Source organism: Phacochoerus africanus, chromosome 15 (assembly GCF_016906955.1).
Source record: "Phacochoerus africanus isolate WHEZ1 chromosome 15, ROS_Pafr_v1, whole genome shotgun sequence".
In the NCBI taxonomy this organism is placed as follows: domain Eukaryota; kingdom Metazoa; phylum Chordata; class Mammalia; order Artiodactyla; family Suidae; genus Phacochoerus; species Phacochoerus africanus.
Window position 1 is genome coordinate 90,721,195 of NC_062558.1, and position 20,375 is coordinate 90,741,569.

Consider the following 20,375-nt stretch of genomic DNA (forward strand, 5'->3'; position numbering starts at 1 on the left):
CATTAATCATATTTGAATGAGCAAGGGGTATAAATGTAAACACATCTCCCTTCCCGCCACCGAAGCCGAGTCCCCACATGGAGGCTCACTAAACAAATGCTTCACAGCCATTGTCTGTTTGCATAATAGCCAACAATAGCCCGAACAACAATTCCCAGCTTTAATTGTCACCGCCCCTATCTCACCCTTGCACCTTTCAGAGAGAAGTTATGATCTTCCACTTCTGAATGCTCAATAATTGTGTCATTTATCTCAATTTGCAGTTCAGTCTTTAGGCAGCTATTGGCAAGCTGGCATTAAAAAAAGAAAGGATAAACGGCATCCTGGCCAAAGGAGATTTTCATTTCCAAATAATAATCAGTTTAATTTGCCCGCATATGACCAATGATTCATGTTCAGATTTAATAATCAGGATCACATAATCTGATTATAGGGGAAATAATTTGTTTACAACCCCCAATTTACTGCTCAGAATTCCATTATCTCTCTTCAGCCATTGGTTTTAAAGAGATACTAACATGACCCAGGGGAACCGAAAGCAAACTATTATATTTCCTACAATTAGATCTTTGCATAGTCTTAACCCCAAGCCCCTACATAAAGAAGAATAGAAACAGCATGGAGGAAACCCCATAAATAAAATGAATATATAATTGTGCTCAAAGAATAGCTCGCCCGGAGAGGCAACGCTGTGAATCTGTTCCTCCTGCGTTCGGGCCCATCTGCTGGGCTCAACGGGTTTGTGCACTTAAACATAATCACCATGTAGCTTCTCAAAAGAAACCCTGCTTAGACGCGGTCACCGCGAGCCATGCTCATCTCTGAGGCAGCCCTTTCTCTGCTGCCGTTTAAAGATTTTTAAATTGCCCATGCTCTTCGCATCCACTTCGCTGAAAGAGTCCACATACCGGGGAAAAGTTGGACATGATGCAATTTCTGGAAAGCAGATCCTACCCTGTTCCCATATGAAAACACAGTTCTCTGCAATTGACCGGCCTTACCCCAGAGCGGTCAGAGCTGCTTTGAGAATAGCATCTCAGCTCTTTTTTTTTTTTTTTTTTTTCCAAAGCAAGGAAATGGATGTGCATTGATGTAATTTAGTACCTTAGAGACGCGGACAAATTAGTGTAGAACATTATCACTAGTTAATTATGAATGACCGATTAATCAACCTAATCTAATATTCCACATTATGTTGATGTTATTAAAGTGCATCATGAAAATGACAGATAGTCTTCATTTGCTTTCTTTGGCCAAATGTGCACTCTGCAGTCATGATGTCAAAAAAAAAAAAAGTTTGCCAGTTTTAATATTAGAGAGTTAAATAATTAAAAAGAAGGGTTACCTGCACTCTGGCTTCTGTGAGGTTGATTTTCATGGCTAGCTCTTCTCTGGTGAAGACATCAGGGTAGTGTGTTTGGGCAAAAACTGCCTCGAGAGCTTCCAGCTGGTAAAAGGAAAAAATATTTACTGGTGAGAGGTTGTGGCTAGGTGAGAGGAAGCAGATGCATATTTCAAATTTGCTCTGAGTGGTGAGGAAGTAGTTTCACAGATCAAATAAGGGAAGGAGAGGGAGAAAAGAGCTCTTTGAAAAGATCCCACAGAAATAAAATTTCAACCATGGATGACTTAGTAGCTAAGACTCACCAACAACTTCAGCGCTTCCCTCAAGAAGTAGAAATGAGAGGGGCAAATATTTGTATTTCGCATGTATATATGTATTTTGTATGCATTTTCAATTTTGAATCTAAGAATGGCTTTAGGAATTAGTGCAATCCACACAGCTTTCACTAAAGGGCATAGGCGAACAGAAGCAACTTGCAGAAGCCCTTCGCTGTGTTAGTCCCCTAGAAACCACCTAGGGTTTCTGCTCTAGTGCACTTTGGGGGTGAGACAGATCTGAGGAAGGAGCCAGGTCCTGGAAACACAATATCGAGTTCCAGCCGCAGCCCTTCCACTTATGGGCGACAATACCTTTCATAAATCAGTCAACTGCTTGGGTTCCCGGTTTCCTCATCTATCTATTGAGGATAAGCATACCTGACCTGCCTTCCTCAAGAGGTTATTTCAAGGTTGAAATGATATTGCTGATGTGGAAATATTCCCCCAAACTATTAACCTAAGACAAACGGGAACAGTCCTCAGTGCCTCCTCATTTACTATCTGGGATCATAAGGTCAAAATCCTCTGCTCCTTCCCCAAACAGATTCCTAGACACAAAAATTGTTCCAGAAGACAGAAAGACCTAGATACCAAAATCAGTTGACCGTATTTCAAAAGACAAAGAAAAGCTGCTCAAACTCTGATTCTTTTGGAGGCAGGAAGTGGCTGACTCTCATCAGGGAAACATCATTACCTGCTGAAGAGTGAACGTGGTCCGGTTCCGGCGCTGTTTCCTCCGCAGAAAGCCGTCGTCGAAATCTCCCGTGGAGTGGTTGCCAAAGGGTGCAGTGCCTGCAGGGCACAAACTGGATCAACCTGAGCAGAGCCCCCGACCCTATCCCACCCCCAGTCCCCACACTGAGCCCCTGCCATGCACACTTACTCAGAGGCAGGGACGGTCCCCTCCAGACAGAGCCCTGTCTGTCCCAAAGCGCCTTTCTCTGCTCTCCTTATTAAGGCCACCTCCCCTTTTCCACTCTCTTATGCTCTCTCTCCCAGTAACCTTTGACTTTAAGCCCAACCATGCCTATTTCACAGGGTGAGCGGTGACTTTACCCTTGGCAGCCCAGTCCACCTGTGAAATTCTGGACTCTGAGCCCAGAAGGGTCACTGACTTGAGATGGAGCCCTCATTGGCCTGCTGGCTCCCAGCTGCACCTCTGTCCAATGTGCCTCCAGTGTATCCCTCCTACCCCTGATCCTTCTATAGAAGGCTCCACGTTTCCCTTTTGCTCACCTGTTATTTTACTTTCACTTATTTCTATAAACAGTGAGGATTAAAAGCTAGGGAGGGGGGAGGAAAGAAGTCCCCAAGAGCTTTTCACAGCACTTTTCTCCTAGAACTTCAGGACACGAGGAGGTAAGAAATTTATAAATGAATATTAATTACCATTGGTCACAGCTCATCAGCAACATCGTGGATCTGTTATATAGATGTCAATTAACAAGAAATCTGCCCCAATAGCGACCATCCTGAATTCCAAGCAGATTTTAAAAGGACCCTTCTCAAAGGACACCCCACCCTCTGGCCAGGCTCATAAAAGACCCACTGCTCTCGCTTCCCTTTCCACAGCCTCCAAAGCTCGTATTAAGCCAGAACAGAGTTTGGCCCCAAACGTGCATTCAGATCATTTTCCAAATGTGCGCCATTTATTTGACAGTCCACAATGGCTTCTTAGGAAAATAAACGAGCAAGTTCCCATTAGCCTGTGAATGCTGTACCTGCCATGGGCTTTGGTCTCAGAATCACTGCATCTTGGGCATTAGGAGCTGGCAAGTCACAATGCCCAGGCATCATCCCTCAGAAGGATCTCTGTCCCAAAGAAGCAAGATCATTTGGGCTCTTTAAAATTCTATCGACTAAAGGGGGTCCCTTCTACTTATTACTCTGTTCCCTGGTGCCGCATCCTTTGCCACCAGATCTCCACTCCCTGGCGAAGCCTTCCCCCTCCGCTGTCCTGACCAAACTGCTTTCATCCTCAAAACCCTAGTTACAAATATTTCTCTCCAGCTCATTGGAAAGTTCCAAGGGACAGCCTCAAATCAGTCTTATTTCCATTATTTTGTGGGAAACCAAATTTTCTCTTTTGAAACAAAGCACTTGACTGGTGAAGATGAAATGCAGTCTCAGAAGCTCTCCAATCACAATCAGCCTCACAAACATACCTGCTTGTTCCAAATCATTTCACAAAGTGTACCTATAACATCTTTAAGTGAAATACCACGTGTCAAACTTAATCCTAAACAAAGGCTGACAGTTCATCAAATTAATAAGAACAAAGATTGACAACCTAATAGAAAAGAGGAAAATATGAAAGAGGGCTTTTTACTTCAAAACAAATTGAGTGGTTACTCATGTTATGAAAATGTTAAGCCTTGTAATAATTAAACAAAACATTTTTGCAAAAAAAAAATATGCATAATTATACCCAGTATAGATAAGAGTGTAGTGAATTAGCATTTGCAGGAGCAGGAATTGGTGCAGCCTTATTAGAAGGTAATTTGACAATATCCATCAAAACTTTAAGTGCACACACAGGCATGGAATCTAACAATGTACTTACAAAGTGTGCCAAAATAGAATACTGTTCCTGGTAACATGATAACAGAAAAAAAAAAATTGGAAACAACCAAAGTGCCCAACTGCAGGCACTCTTAGCACAACTTATAATGGAATACCACACAGCTGTTTAAAAGAAGCCAGTAAATCTACATACACTGACATGGAAAAATTGCCAGAATCTTTTATTATGAAGTGAAAAAAAGCAAAGCCCTGAATGATGGGAGCAATATGATCACAGCACAAATAAGGCAAAACATATAGAGGAAAAAACTACATAAATGAGGATAAATGCAGGTAAAACTGTGTTTTTCTTGAAGGAACCACAAGAAACCAACAACAGAGAATATCTTCAGAAAAAGAGATAGTGAAGGAGGATCTCCCTTTTCAACGTATAAGTTTCTGTTCTATTTAAATTTCCTAAGCAGGTAGATGTAGTACTATTAAACTTAATATCAGCAAAATCATCTGAGAAGTGAGATTATGAACTATGCTTTGCTTTCTCCTGTATGCCTCCCTAGATTAATAAAAAATAAACATAAAAATTGAAAAACTGAAAGACAATGACAAGATATCAAATTCCGAAGGTCTGTCCTCAGCCTTTCCACCTGCAGCAGATCAGCTTCTCCCCGCTGACACTAAATTAAAATAAACATCCCTTTCTGCAAAACTGGCTTAGAAACGTATCTGCAAAGGAGTAGAAAAGTTCTTAAACACTCATCTCTTTTCTTCTGGCCACAGCAATAGATTCAGTGTCAATGTGGGAGATGTGCCCCAGGTGCAGAAAGGAGAGGTGAGCCAACTTATAGGAGCTGGGGGCAGCAAGCAGCTTGGGGTGCTGGGGATGTGAGAGGCTGGCCAGGACTCTCCTCAATCGACTTCTGCAACCCATCCTGAAGACAAGGCTTTTCCCTTCAGTCACCTAGGCAGCCCACCACCTGCTAAATGCCTAAACCTCAGCCTTCCCACTTTAACCAAAAGGGTGATCTGCCTGCGGGCATCAATCAGTCCAAACCTGAGGTTCAGAGATGCAGAAAAAGTGTGTCCACTGCACGAGCAAAAGATGTCCCTCCAGTCTTAGGGTACGATATCAGGGAATAGACCTGTCAGACCTTTATGTAAAGCCCATTGGCAGGGGTCTTTGGAGGTAAAAGGAGGTGAAATGCAACCAAGTTTATGACCTTCTCTTCTCAGAAACGCTGATCGAGCTTTCATGGCTGAAACACTGGTCCTCATTAGCCTCCTTTAGAAAATCCTATTGGACTTTTAAAAGCTTCCATGGGAAAAACAAGACAAACTTTCTGAAATCCCTGTGCACACTGGCCAGCTGCGGCCAGCTACGGTTCAAGGTGACTGGGGCAAGCAGAAGGAGCATGCTCTGATATCTCAGGGCCCCCAGCAACTCACAACTTTTTATTCTGCCCCATACCTTCCTGAATTTCTCCAAAATTTCACTTACCCCACCCCAAATAAATCAAAGGAGTATGCAGCCAAAGCCAGGTCCTGGTATTGCTCCCAGTTATGTAAATCCTAATAGCATATGGCTGAGACTACTGGCCTGAGGAAGGCGCTGTTAAAAGGTCAGAATGTGTGGCTCTGCACTTATCTGATGCATAGTAATCTCCTCCTTGTGTGAAAGGCCCACCCCTGGGGATCCTCCAAGACCAGAGATCCAAGCTGTCCCCTTCTCACCAACCTATCCCCCCCACCCCCCAACAAGCCAGTACAGAGACCATACCAAGGATCCTGAAGCGAAATTTTTTCAAAGAACTGGAGACCCTTAAAGACCCAAACCCTGCCCATGGGTTGCCCCCGGAAGGGGGAAGTGGTTAGCAATTGGGGTCAGAAACCCAGTAAGTCACAGAGGAGGAACCATGCCAGGGCAGTTCTGGCAGTGGCGGGCATGGTCATCCAGCTCCTGAGAGCCATATGGGCCTGGAACAGACCTTGAGGACCTGGAGCAAGATTGTCTTGGGCAGGAATTGACAGCAAGCTTGGCCTTGGGTCCTTCCTGCTCATGTCCAGCCCAGGACCATGCCGGCCACCCAGTTTACCTCCAATTATCAGTTTGTTTGCAAAACACCATGAAAGATTGATGTGGCCCCCCAGGCAGGGGAGCCCCGATTAAAGGCGTGACACCAGCATCTGTGCTGGGAGGACCCACTGGTCCCTGCAGCACTCAGAGCCCCTGGGGCAGCGGACTGGCCCAAGCAGGGAGGGAGGTGGGAGGCAGGTGGCAAGGGGAGGGAAGGCTGGAGCAGGATGTGGGGAGGGGGCCAAGGGCACTCCTACCCACCACCCTGAAGCATAGCCCCCCTCAGAGCAGGGACCCAACCAAACACCAGCCCCAACTGCGGCTTTGGTGCTTTCTGGCCGGCGCCAGCTTTTGGAGCAGCTCGTGGCTCCGCGCTTACTCACCCTCTAGCTGTGGCGGACAGTGGAAATAAAACATCGCGGTCGGCCGGATGGGCTGGACTGCCAGGACTCCGGAGAGTAACCACGGGATAACAAGATGCGCGTAGATCTGGCCTCGCTGCAAAGTAAACAGCGACAGACCCTAGGTCTCCCTTTGCCTTCGCCCTAGTCTAGCCCCAGAGCGCCCCGGGGCACTCCCTTCCTGGAAAACCCCCTCCCAACACCCTCAGCCCACTGTGGAGGCTGGGGGGGTAGGTGATAGTACTGTTGCTAGCCGGGCCCGGTGGGACAGCCCTTCGGTGGGGTCCACCACCTGGGCAGAAGTCCCCCCACCTCGGCTTCAACACCAAAACCACTCAGTCTGGTTCCCGGCTCTCAGAGGTCCCTGCTGCAATCCCTGCACCCAGGCCACCGCAGCCAAGTCCGCCAAGCACGCCAGGCTATCTGCACGAAAGGCAGCCCCGGTCAGGCAGGCAGCGAGCCCCAAGGCCAGCCTCCAGCTGCGGCTGGGTGTGTGAGTCCGGAGCCCGAGCATACCTCGGCGGGCGCCGGGCGGCAGGCGAGGAAGGCCGGAGCGTGACCGCCTCTGGTCCGCTCGCCCGGCTCGGCTGGAAGCGGGAGGGGCTCCGCGCGGCTGGCGCCCGCAGGACTAAAAAAGTGACTCGGGAAGTGGCCAGATGTCTTGCTGTCTGTCTACAGCGCGCGCCGCGGCTCAGCACTCGCCTTTATAATCTCACGCATAATTGGCCTTAATCTGATTATTTCCAGCGCTGTCTACAGCGAGTAACTTGGATAGGTCTATTGGGCCTTACAAATAGCCCACGTGGTGTAAGAAAAAAAAAAATCCGTCATTTTTCAGCAAACATCAGGAATGTTTTTCCTCTTTTCTTTTAAAAGAGGGTTGAAACAACCACTACTACTGCCACCCTCCCAAAAGCATTATTTTCTGAACACTTTACCCTACCTGCACTCTGAGCCCCCTCTGATTCAAACCTTCTTCCTCCCGGAGAGCTCGGCTTTGGGCTCCCCTTGTCAGAGGCCTGGCGACTCCCGGGCTGCGAATTGACAAAACGCTGCTAATTGTCGCTGCCGGATGGGTTTTGGGGGGACTCTGCACACGGCTTCCCTTTCCAAGCAACCGTACAAAAGGAAAGTTTGATTTTGTTCTCAGCAAGGGGTCCCTGAATTTATGTTCGCTTCTCCATGCAAATGATATGCGGTGGGACCCTTCGCAATTACTTTTAAAATGCATCCGAGGCAGACACTCAGCGGAGAGAGACCGCCCTTCCCTCTGCCTGGGTGAAAATTAAACTCTAAAGTACCGGGCTGAAATTTTCAAGTCAGGGGCGCGGGATTGGATCAAATCACATAAACTGCAAAAAAAGCAAGTCTAATGGCGCATAATTGGTTCTGTAATAGCATTACACCAGGATAATAGCCCGTTACGGCCCCCTGCACTATTAAGTGCTTCCCTGGCGGAAAGCCTTTATGATATTAAAGGGGGAATATAATGATATTTTGGTTATTAAATGCGTGTAATTAATTTATGCACCACTGAAAATAAAGTTGGTATTATGACCCACTCAAGATGCATCAGAAGATGCAAGTCAGACAACTGTTGATAAGTTCTGGTGTCTGTGTTCCGTCTAGACTCTGATTTTATTTTGGGACGATGGCTTCTTGGACAGACTGCATAAATTGAATATTTTATAAACATTTTAATGCTTCGTTCGGGAGCCCTGGCGAAGTGGTGGGCCGGGTCCCTGCACTGCCTGGGATCCCGCCTTGATCTTAAAGACACAGTGAGTTGGAAACAATAGGCCTGGCGGGCCCACACGTGGACAACCGCCCCGGTCCAGGGGCATCGAGCTGGAGGGCAGATGGCCCCGAGCGGATACCCCTCCGAAAACCACCGCGAAGAAGTTGCACCACCGCTACGGCAGAGGCAAGTCGGGGCCCGGTGCATTTTAGAGGCCCCGGGCCTCAGCCCGCCCAGGCGCGTAAAGTCGACCCGGTCACGCGGAAGAAACCACTGGAAACGCCGACTGGGTTCAGAGCGGAGAGAGCCTACAGCGCCAGCTCCGCCAGGGCCACTGACTCCGCAAGTCCAGGCGACCCGCCAGCGGGGAGTAAGCCTGCAAGTCTGGGAGGCTGCAAGAGAGCAGGCAGGGCCGGCGGGGCAGCTTTTAGCGCCATTTTCACTTTATCCAGAGGTCTGGAGCCCTGAGAACCGACCCTATTTCAGCCTAGGCCAGGAAGCTCGGTTCGTTCTCTGTGTGTGTGTGTGTGTGTGTGTGTGTGTGTGTGTGTGTGTGTGTGTGTGTCTCCCCCTCAGAGCACCCCTGCTCTGGGAAGCCCTTTTCGAGGGCCCGAGTCTCCCCTTGCGCGTCTGGGGCTGTCAAAACTCCCCCAAACTCCCACCTGCCCTAGGCAGCAGGTCCCCGCCTGCGCGCTCTGCGCGCTCCAGACCCAAATGCCTGTGAGGCGAGGTGTGGAAGACATCCAGTCGGGCCTCCGCCAAGACGCTCCAAGGAGCACCCCTCAGCACCAGGCACCCAGCACTGCGTTGGCCCCAGAAACCAACGAGGTCCAAGCCCTAGTCTCGGCTCCCTATTCCTTACATCCGCCGAAGCTGTTTCCTGTCTAAGCCCAGAGATGTTAGGGGGGCTTGGACAGTCTTGTCCTGGGTCTGTGGGCAGCGCACTCCCCAGCCCAGACTCGCCGGTCGGTCAGAACCCTGGACAGCGGCACCGGTTCCTCCCGGGCTGCAGAGGCAAAAGAGGCCAGTTAAAAGGCCCTGCGCTGCGCTCCCCACCGGTTTCCGATGTTGAGGAACCGAGCTCAATCCTCTCTCGGCCCAAGCCTGCGAAAGTTACTTGGGGACGCGCGCTCAGTACTCGAAGCAGGGGATGGAACTCTTAACTCCGCAGCCCCAACCGCGGTTCTTGTCCAGCGGCTTCAGCCGAGAAGCGCCCCGCGGCCGGTCACCTCCTGTTCCCGGCCTTCCCAGCGTCCCCGACTCGAGGCTGGCTGTCTCCCTGCTGGGACACTTAGCCGGCTCCCGCAAAACACACGCACCTCGCGCGGGGCTCGGAGCCAGCTCGGACCCTCCGCCTCGTCTCGCCCAAAGTCCCTTCCTGGGAGCCGCGAGACCAGGCTGGTTCCTGTTGGCAAACAGTGAATAAACAACCAACTAAGCAATCGTAGGAAGGAAAGGCTACAGCAAACTTTGATGACGCGGGCCCCTTTTTTTCCTCCGATTGTCTCCGACACCGACACCAGGGTCGGAAAGAGGTGACTAAGATGCATTCGCTACCGTCCCCCCCACCCCACTAAAAAAAGGCGTTAGTAACGAAAAGGTTATTTCTCCTTATTTCTTGTACGGTAAAATGTATTTTCCAATTAACCAAATTCACCGATCTGTCCCGCTTGGACAGTGATAATTTACAACCTAAAAGTGTACTTTCTTTATCTAAAGACCAAGGTGACTGCTTTTAATTTTCTCTAACCTCTTTACACTTGATGTTCACCAGACTCATAATGTTAATTGGCTTCATATACGGATCATCAGTTTAATGAAGAAATAAATCCTGTGTTGCTTTATGTTTTAACAGTGATTGCTTTAATGAGGAATGTGACGTGTTCCAAAATCAAAGCTGCAGGAAACATTAAAGGGGGCTTCCATGAGGACAGAAATGCTTATTTAAAGTTAAAACCATGGGTCATACTTCAACAGATTCTCACACCGCATGCCCTCCCCACCCCCACCTGGGTTGCTTCCAGCCTCTGAAAGGAGACAATTCTGTGGTTGGTCCTCAAAGCTCCATCTCTCCGTATTTAATACACAGCAGCCACAGTCTCCATTCCCTCTAAGAATCATTTTCTGGTTACTAAACAGGCATGCTACTTTACCTCCTGTCCAGCAGAGCAGAGAGAAGCCCAGAACAGAGTGGGGAGTTCAACTTTCAAGGTTGTTTACTTTTTAAAAAACACAATCAAGTGGGAAGAGAGGAACACACACCCTAAGATTTGGGTGCCAGGGTTGCAGAGCGTCTCCCCAGGGCAGTGCATCCCTAACACTGAAAATCAAAGACTCTGCTCTTAAAGACAGATCGCTCTGGCTTGGGCCGGCGGGCTCCTGCTGAACCAGGCTCTGGCCCCTGAGCTTATCTGCAGGGAATGTACTGGACTCCGTCTGGGTGATGGGAGCTTTCCATCTCTGTATCAATTAATAGGAGAGTAAATCCGCTTTCTCTAATGGGTGTTTGATTTTTCTAATTTTAAGCTTGTTCTATGAAGGGAGAACTGCCATCTCAAAAACAGTGAGAGCAGCAATAAAATGCTGGAAATTGGAGCAGATATACCTGGAAACCTAAATTGTCTTTCAGTGGAATAATGAGTTATTTTAAATTGATTCCTGAAAAGAATCCCCAATCCTTAGAAAATGTAGGGAGTTGGGGCTCCAGGTCAGTGTCTCAAACACCACACACGGTATTTATTTCTTGCCATTTGCTCTGTTTTAGGAAAACGAAGAAATATTTGGATACTCCACTGTTAACATCTTTTGAGCCCAAATGAATGAACATGTGTTGAATATGACATCTCAATTGTGCTCAGAAGCGATTTTTTTCCTACCTCCTTTTACAACTTTCTTTAGTAGAAACATTTTCAGTAAGCACAATTTTAAAACCATAACAATGGGGTAAAGTAGATAAAACACTTCAATTTTCAGGAGCAAAAAAAATCACACTGAATTCCTAATTATGTGTTTTGAAAGGGTCAAGGTGATTTTTAACATTGCTTTGTAATTAAATTTTTTCAAACCTCGCTGGTGTAATCCCAAGTAGCCATAGAGCTCTCCCAGGACAGAAGGTGCAGCATATGCATGCTCAGTGTGGACCCCACACATCCTCTAATTGTCAGAAACCCTATTGTCATTTTGCAGTTTGGAAAATTACCAAGAAAGTTTGGATTAGCTAAACACAATGGAATAAGTGGGAAAAAAGAGCAGCTTAATTGAAATTCCAGATGAACAAAGGGCTATGAACAGGAAAAAAAAAAAAAAAAAACGTGTATATGAGGGATAGATATGTATTTTATTATCTTTGAAATTTCCTATCATTCATTAGTTTTACTGTTATACAGAAGTAATAACAGCTACTTAAATACAAGCCAACTTCTGATAACTTTACCTGCTGTGGCACAGGGCAAAATATATTCCCATGTGGTTCCTGGGGAATCTCATATCTGGCGCTAGTCTGCCTAATCCTCCCAAGGTAAGAAAGCATTGCACCTGAGGCAGGCCCTCTGCCTGGAGTCTGTGCATACTGGTCTTCACTCAAGCAGGCTCCAGCCCTCATGAGCAAAGTGAGCTTGAGCAGGTCACATACTCTTTCAAAACCCCTCGTGACTTTCTCTGTGAAGGGGGAATTTAAAAAAAAAAAAATGCTTATATCAAGTGCTGGTGGGAGGAATAAAAAACAGTGTTAGAGGGTTTAGGGCAGTGAAGATATTCTGTATGATACTACAGTGGTGGATACTTTTGTTAAAACCCATAGAATACACAACTCCAAGAATGAACCCTCTGGATGATTATGATGTGTCAATGTAGATTCACTGATTATAACATCTGATGGGGGATGTTGATAATGGGGAGGCTGTGCATGGAAAACTATGCTAAAAAATAAAGTTTTTTTTTTTTAATTAAGAGGTGCTGAAAAAACAATGCCTGGCATGTGACAACCACTCATTAGCTACAACTGTTCTTGTTATTATTGACTTGCCTCTACTATGGCCCACCAGGGGGCCACATTCCTGGAGAGATGCTACCCTGAGCTGCTTGGGTAGTTACAGATGGCACCTGCTTCCTCTGGATGTCTCCAACCTGAGCCCACTTGGGACCAAAGCAACATCACCATGAGGAGAGGTCCTCTGCAGCTCATCCTCCTACCCATCTGCCAGTCTGCCATGCTTGTTTCCTTACATTTTCCCCTTCTTCATGCTTTGTTACTTGGTTTGTTGAGTTTTACTCAGCATACACATATTTGACTAGAAAACCTAAACCAAAGGCCCAGCTTCATCAAAGGGTTTTTTGGGAGGGATTTTTGGCTTTAAAGGCCACACCCATGGCATATGCAAGTTCCAAGGCTAGGGGTCAAATCAGAGCTACAGTTGCCGCCCTACACCACAGCCACACCAATGCAGGATCCAAGTTTCGTCTGCAACCTACACCACAGCTCATGGCCATGCCAGCTCCCTGACCCACTGAACGAGCCCAGGGATAGAACCCACATTCTCATGGATAATAGTTGGACTCATTTCCACTGTGCCACAACGGGAACTCCTATCAGAGGTATTTTATTTGGTCAACAGAAATTTTTTGGAAATGCATATTAAGTGCTTTTAGACTGGGCATGTCATCCCTTCTTGGCCACAGGCCCCACTATTTCACACTACTTTCCTCCAGGTCACCTCTCAGATCCGTGTGATCCACATGGTTCCAGCAAGCATTTGAGTTTCCTACCCCTGACATTAATTCTGTGTGAATCTATCATAATTTCCAGACAGATAACACCTTCTTTATCAAATGTTGGGTGATAACGGTAAGGGTGTATTAAGGGAAACTAAGCCCATCGCCTCTGGAGTTTCAGTGTCTAGTTCAATCCACTTCAATAACTATTTATCTAGCACCCACTCATTACTGGGTGCAAGAGACACAGACCTGATTTTTTGGCCTCAGGAGCCAGCCCCTGGAGATTCTGGCTATGGAAGAGTTGGAATAACCAGGAGATGGGAAACTGGCACCATCCAGTACCACACCAAAAAGCACTGGATTCCCTGAGTCTTCCCTGCTTTGCCCCGTAGAGCTTTCTGGAAGGGCAGATCTCAGAATACAGCCCACTCCCAGCTGGAGGAGGAGCTCCCATACTCATGCCATCCTTATGCAGCTTCAGAATGAGAAGCACCCTCCCTCCCCACAGCCCATGGACCCAGCCTCCTCTCAGTCCCCAGTGTTCAGACCATCACACTAGAGTCCAAGGGTCTTGACAGGCTCAGCAGCAGCTCTGAGCCTTCTGCTTCCCAATTCCAGCTGCAGCGAAAATCTCAAGGGGCTGGACCACAGTATGGAATACATCTTACCAGCGCACCTCCAGGATTCAGTTTCTAAGATCCCAACATCCAAGACTACGCTGATGGATCTCCTGGAGTCACTGATTTGGAGTAAAATCATTTTAGAAACATTTAGTTGGTAACTCTAGCCAGCTATTACTAAAGACATAATCATGAGTTGCTAATAAGAAAATTAAATCAATTTAAAGAAATCTCAAATAGGATCCAGCCAAAAATAGAAGAAAGAGCTGTCTTCGCATTAAATTATCTCACCAATAAATCTCTGGGAGAAATAACTTAAGGGAAGCTCTTTGGATTAAAACACTTCTCTGTGGGGTTCCCTGATAGCCTAGCTATTTAAGGATCTGGCACTGCTGTGGCTTAGGGCATTGCTGTGGTGCAGGCTCAATTCCTGGCCAGGAACTCCTGCATGTTGCAGGCACAGCCAAAAACAAAACAAAACAAAACAAAACAAACAAAAAAAAACAGGAGTTCCCGTCGTGGTGCAGTAGTTAACGAATCCGACTAGGAACCATGAGGTTGCGGGTTCGGTCCCTGCCCTTGCTCAGTGGGTTAACGATCCGGCGTTGCCGTGAGCTGTGGTGTAGGTTGCAGACGCGGCTTGGATCCCGCGTTGCTGTGGCTCTGGCGTAGGCCAGTGGCTATAGCTCCGATTCAACCCCTAGCCTGGGAACCTCCATATGCCGAGGGAGCGGCCCAAGAAATAGCAACAACAACAATAACAAAAACAAACAAACAAACAAACAAAAAAAAAAAAAACAGTTCTCTGTAAGAATGAAATTAGAGAGTTGCAGAATATTAAGAGGAGGAGGGAGATAAAAATTGGAGAAGATGGTTAATGACAGAAGCAGGACTGGAATCTATCTTCTAGCCCTAAGCCCAGTGCTCTTAGCTGCACCCTCTTTAATAAGGCATGTTCCTCCCGAAATAAAATGCACAGACCATTGCCCATGCTAAGTGCTCGATAAATGTGCAGAATTTAATTGAAATGACTATTAAAGAAATGTTTGCTACTTATTAGCAAATGATTAGTAAGGACAATGAAAGTCCTTCTAATTTCTGATAGACTTGAGTTATGTAAACACCTACAGTGGGAGGGAAGTAGGTTTTCAATCAGGCAGACTTGGGATCAACTTTGGCTTCTTAAGACCCCCTTTCCTTGTCTGCAGAGTAGGACTGACAACACCTGCCTTTCAATATCTGGGCAGGCAATAAGAACATGTGGAACAGCAGTAGATTAAGATACTGAATAGATGTCGGGAGCGGATGTAGGAAGGAGGAAGGAGAGGAAGGAAGGGAGGGAGGGAGGGGGAGGGAGGGAGGGAGGGAGGGAGTGTGAGGGCAAGGAAGGATAGGAAGGAAGGAAGGAAGTCAAGGCATGGAAGGCCTTCCTTCCTTCCTTCTTCCTTCCTTCCTTCCTTTCTTTCTTCTTTCTTTCTTTCTTTCTTTCTTTCTTTCTTCTTTCTTTCTCTTTCTTTCTTTCTCTTTCTTCTTTATTTCTTGTATCTCTCTCTTGTCTCTCTGTCTCTCTCGCTCGCTCTCTCTCTCTCTCACACACACACACACACACACAGAGAGAGAGAGAGAGAGAGAGTAGGTGCTTCATAACTGACTTCTCCATGACATCTTTGCAAACCTGGATTTCTAGGAATGTCCCCTTTCTCTTCTGATCATGCCATTCCTGTCCATGGTTATCCCCCATGGCTAAGGGTGCTACCCCCACCCACCATGCCCAGTCCACAGCACTGCTCATACAGTCTGGTTCTCCCTTTGTGACTTGGTTGGCTATGGCCTTGCCCAGCATGGATAGGCCATGTGTGTGCATAGCAAGACTGCTCAACACACTCCAATGGTAGGGTCCTCACTGACTCCATTCCCTCCTGCTGGCCTCAGCCTCACTCAACAGCAGGCTCTCAGAGCACATTTAAATCCAAACATAAATATCTATTGAAGGTAATTGACTGGTGTCTGAGCAAGGCTGATGCAGGTAACTCCCACCCCTCAGCCCTGTCGCCCATCAGTGAAGGACAAGGCTCAGCTTGACATATTAATGCACACTGGGGCACTCACCATGTGTCTGTCTATCCACACACTTCTTCATTCATTCCACAAATAGCTGTGGAGCACCGGTTTTGTGACAGGTGCATTCAGGGGATGCACATGTAAATAAGACCAAGGGAGGGAGGAGGTTGGTTTATCAGGAAAACCTCTCATGACCATTGCAGCAGCACTTGCCAAAGCCCAAGCTCCAGTGACAAGCTGCAACCCTGGAGAGGACCCCCGATGCCCAAGGCTATCCCCTCAACCCCCCAGCCTCGTGGCCCAGAGTCCTAGCCAGAGAGACTGAGTCCAGCTTCTGCAGGAGGGCAATGAAGCAGGGGTGGACAAGAGAGGTGAAGGTCCACCCCGTAGCTCAAAAATTCCTCTTCCCCTTCATCCCTCCCTCCTCCAACAGATGCTCACTGAGAACGATGTTTGTGCCAGCCTTATGCCGCAGGCAAGAGAAAAGAGATGTCTTTTACTGTGCTTAAAACCTTTTAATATAGTATATTTGTGTGATTTTTTAAACTAATATTATCTGCCCAAGTAGACAAAATGACGTGAAGGTAGAGAACAGGTCAGCATGGTTCATCATGATATTCTCAGCCCCTGAGCTCAATGCCTGGCATGCACTAGACATGCAATAAAGAACACATTAGAATAAGACAAGTGCTATGGGCTCTAGTCCAAGAGGCCATGGACATGAACGGAGCGTATGGCAGTCAGTGCTGGCCTGTGTCCTTCGATGTTCGATGTTCTCTGGGACAAGTCAGGGCATAAATAAGTACATGAATCAAGGGCCAATCAATCATCTGCTTTCCCCTGTATCTTAATATTGCTGAGGGCTTTCGAATAGTCACAGTCACCTCCAAGACGGTCATGAGCAAAGTGGACACACTGCCCAGGCTTCCAGGAAAGCAATGGATGAAAGCACATCTGGGCTGTTTTGCCCAATTCTACTCACAAACCATTCTGGCGCCTTCTCTCTCCCCACTCTGCAGCCCACAGTAGAAGACTGCACATGCTGTTTCATAGGCAAATCCCCGGTGCTACTTTCCAGCTCCCGAGTTCTCTTAGCTTTTTGAACATCATCTTCCCATCTGCAACAGAGAAACGATTCCCATCTCAGAAGTACTTTATGAGATGGTAAAAGGCTCCGTAGATGTGGTGGTGGTTAGCATGTGTGAGCTCCCTTTCATAAAACTAAAGGGGGCGGGGGAGGGTAACAGCCCTTCCACTTTCACATTCTCTGTCTCTCTCTGTCTCTCTGTCTCTCTCTGTGTGCCTCTCTGCTTCTCTCTCTCTTCCCTCCCCATTTCCCTCTCCTCCAATGCCCCCTCTGAAGTTCAGCCTCTCACTGGTGATACCTGTGGGTTAAGAACCCGACTAGGATCCATGAGGACACAGGTTCGATCCCTGGCCTCACTCAGTGGGTTAGGGATCCAGCATTGCCGTGAGCTAAGGCATAGTTCGCAGACACAGCTCGACTCTGGCATTGCCATGGCTGTAGCGTAAGCCAGCAGCTGCAGCTCCAATTCAACCGCTAGCCTGGGAACTTCCATATGCCACTGGTGCAGCCCTAAAAAGAAAAAAGAAAAAACTCTGCCCTACATGAGGGATGCCCATCTCCTTCCTTCTCAACTGTTGCTCTCCCAAGTGTGTCTGTGTTGGCTCTAACCTCTCACTACCTTCACCCTTTTAACCAAAAAATAGTGTTTGGATGCAGGGGAGGGAGGAGTGAAGACAGGGGTGGGGGGAAGGAGACCTTTGTTTCTTGCTTTATGAGGGTGTGGCCTCCTGGCTACTGCAGTGGAAGTTTTTTTTGTTTGACCAAGATCGATATTGGCTTTGTTTTATGGTGTTTGAAACCTGAAAATACTTGTACGGAGCACACCTGACCACGGTCCCTACTCTGCCCCTTTGTAACACTGGTCCCTTAGCACAATGATGATCTCTATCCGATTTCTGAAAGCATCTGAACTTACAATCTCTGGATAGATTTTTTTTAATTGATGGGTTTATGGCTGACTTTCCTTTTCTCCTGCTCCCCGGAAAATGTTGTCTACAGGAAAAATAAATCAATCAATGAATGAAATGTTAAGATGTTTTTGAAAAGCACATTAAGACAATGAAATTAAAAACATCCACAAACTCACAACCTAAGAGAACTGTGATTCACATTTCATTATCTAGCTTAACTGATATTTTATGTGAATTTAATTTGTGCATACTCTTTAAATTAAAAAAAAATGGGATCTAGCACTACATGGTTTAGTAGTTTCTTACTCACTTAACAATATATTGTGAATGTCTTTCTGTGTCATTAAATATTCTTCCACAGTATTCTTAGCAGTTCAACTCATAGTAAGGGTATATGTCCAGTTGCCATAATGGAGACCTATAACAGTGGCTCAAACAAGACCATTCATTTCCCTCGTATGCGGATGTCCAGTCTGGCCTGTTGGCTTTGCTCCATGAGGTGGCAGAGCTCTCTTTAATCTGCTTTCTCCGCCATCCCCGGAAGTAGTCCTTGTCCACACAGCCCCAGAGGACACCTCTCTCTCCATGTCTGCCACCAGGGAGGATAGAGAAGGGGGTAACACACCCTTCATCAGAGGGCACAGTGCTCCCAGTGTCTGGAGCTGCACACGTTGCCTCTGCTCTCATCCCCTCGGCCAGGACTGTGGCTACACCCAGCTGTTAGGGAGACACCTATGTACCCAGATAAACATCCTATTACCATGGGAGAAAGGAGAGTGGATCTTGGGGGACAACTGTCAGTATCTGCCATGGTGTTATTTCACCTGGGGGACAGTTGTGTACACCCGTTGTCATTCTCTTAAAACAACTTTTCAGTAGACAAACTGCTTGATCCAACAATAAGCATGTTGAAGAGTCCTGAGAGTCATTTGTGCTTCTTCCCAATTCTGGGCAAGCCCATTCCCACTTGAATATTTTGCTTTGGGGTTTCCCTTCCACCTTGAGCACCTTGCAGCTCTCCATCCTTTAACAGGGGAACCAGCCTGCCTGGGTAGTGGGCATCAGTGAGCCTAACCCCGAACTGAAAATCCAGTCCCACAGGTGGCACGCCCAGTTGCTGGTGGAAACCCTCTAGCTGCTGGTAGCAAAGTTGGAGACAGACAGGGTCTCAGGGACAGCACAGAAAGTCAGATACTGCTGGTGACCCATCGGGGGTGAAGGTCTGAATGGAAGCTGCTGACCATCCCCTCGCAAGCTGACCTTTGGGAGGCTAGTTGAGGACAAAGGTCACAATCGGGAAGCACAAATTAGGAGTTCCTGTTGTGGCTCAGCGGGTTAAGGACCCAACATTGTCTCTGAGAGGATACAGGTTCAATCCCTGGCCTCGCTCAGTGGGTTAAGGATCTGGCATTGCCTCAAGCTGAGGCACAGGTCGCAGATGCAGCTCAGATCTGGTGTTGCTGTGGCTGTAGCATAGACCGCAACTGCGGCTCCAATTCAACCCTAGCCCAGGAATTTCCATATGTCATGGGTGTGGCCATAAAAAGAAAAAAAAAAAAAAGAAACCTAAAGTAAAAGGACACTGGGGTGGGGGCTGGGAGGCTGCAGAGGCAGGTCCTGTGACAGGAGTGAGGTCAGGGCTTTCTTTCCCAGATTGAAGAGGAAGATATTCACAAGGTCAAAGACCAGGGAAGTCAAGACGCCGGGACACTGGCTGATTTCTCCCTGAGGCAGGGCACTCGGCAGTGGCCCTTGGGACTTCCAAAGTCACTCAGCTTCACCACCAGCTTACAACCTACAGAGTGACCGCACTTCCTGGGTCACAGGTCAGTATGGTAAACTCCATGAAAATGTAAGTTCAGGTGAAAAGGAGAGCAGGGCTAAGTGGGGGAAGGAAGGAAGGGAAAACGCTAGGCAACCCCATCTTGGGGAGCCAAAAAGTGGACAGGGGAGGGCTCTCTGTGTCCCCACTTCTCCCAGCCCAGTTTCCTTAGACGGGGCCAACTAAGTGTTACCAACAAACTAGGCAACTTCTGCTGTTATCGTGATGTCTCATGAAGCACCGCAACCCAGAGTCGCCCCCATGGATTAAAGCCAGAACCAACAATTGCCACCAGGTGGCACCAAACTGCAAAGACAGCAGCTCCTTCCTCCAGAGGAATTGCTGTGCAGACAGCTTCAGGTCCAGGACTGGAGCCCTCGCTGATTTATCTGGGTGTTGCCTGCTCCCACCAAGGCCCTGGCCCAGAGTGGGGGCTCAGAAGTTGTGTAAATATCTCCTGCCTGCAGGGTGGGTGGATGGAGCTGAGGCCCCCAGCAGGGTTGGGCACATTTTCTTTTTCAAGTGGGCACTACCGAGGAAGATGTGGGTGCACCCTGGGCCTCTCAAGTAGCTCCAACACAAGGACAGGCCTTCTCAGGAGTTCCTGTTGTGGCTCAGCAGTAACAAACCCTACTAATATCCATGAGGACGCGGGTTCAATCCCTAATCTCGCTCAGTGGGTCAGGGATCCGCTGTTGCCATGAGCTGTGGTGTAGATCACAGATCCAGCTCAGATGCTGCCTTGCTGTAGCTGTGGCATAGGCTG

The 20,375-nt window shown here is 47.7% G+C and overlaps 1 protein-coding gene across 1 annotated transcript in view; it reads right to left on the minus strand.

Annotated features, from left to right (window-relative positions):
* Nucleotides 1–6,673, minus strand: part of DRGX (dorsal root ganglia homeobox) — a 31,483-nt gene extending 24,810 nt beyond the window's left edge. The window contains exons 1-3 of the mRNA XM_047759566.1: nucleotides 6,640–6,673; nucleotides 2,357–2,454; nucleotides 1,346–1,447 (exon numbers count right to left, since the gene is read on the minus strand). Coding sequence (XP_047615522.1) covers nucleotides 1,346–1,447; nucleotides 2,357–2,454; nucleotides 6,640–6,673 — 234 coding nt within the window. The remainder of the gene's footprint in view (nucleotides 1–1,345; nucleotides 1,448–2,356; nucleotides 2,455–6,639) is intronic.
* Between the last annotated feature and the right edge of the window lie 13,702 nt (nucleotides 6,674–20,375).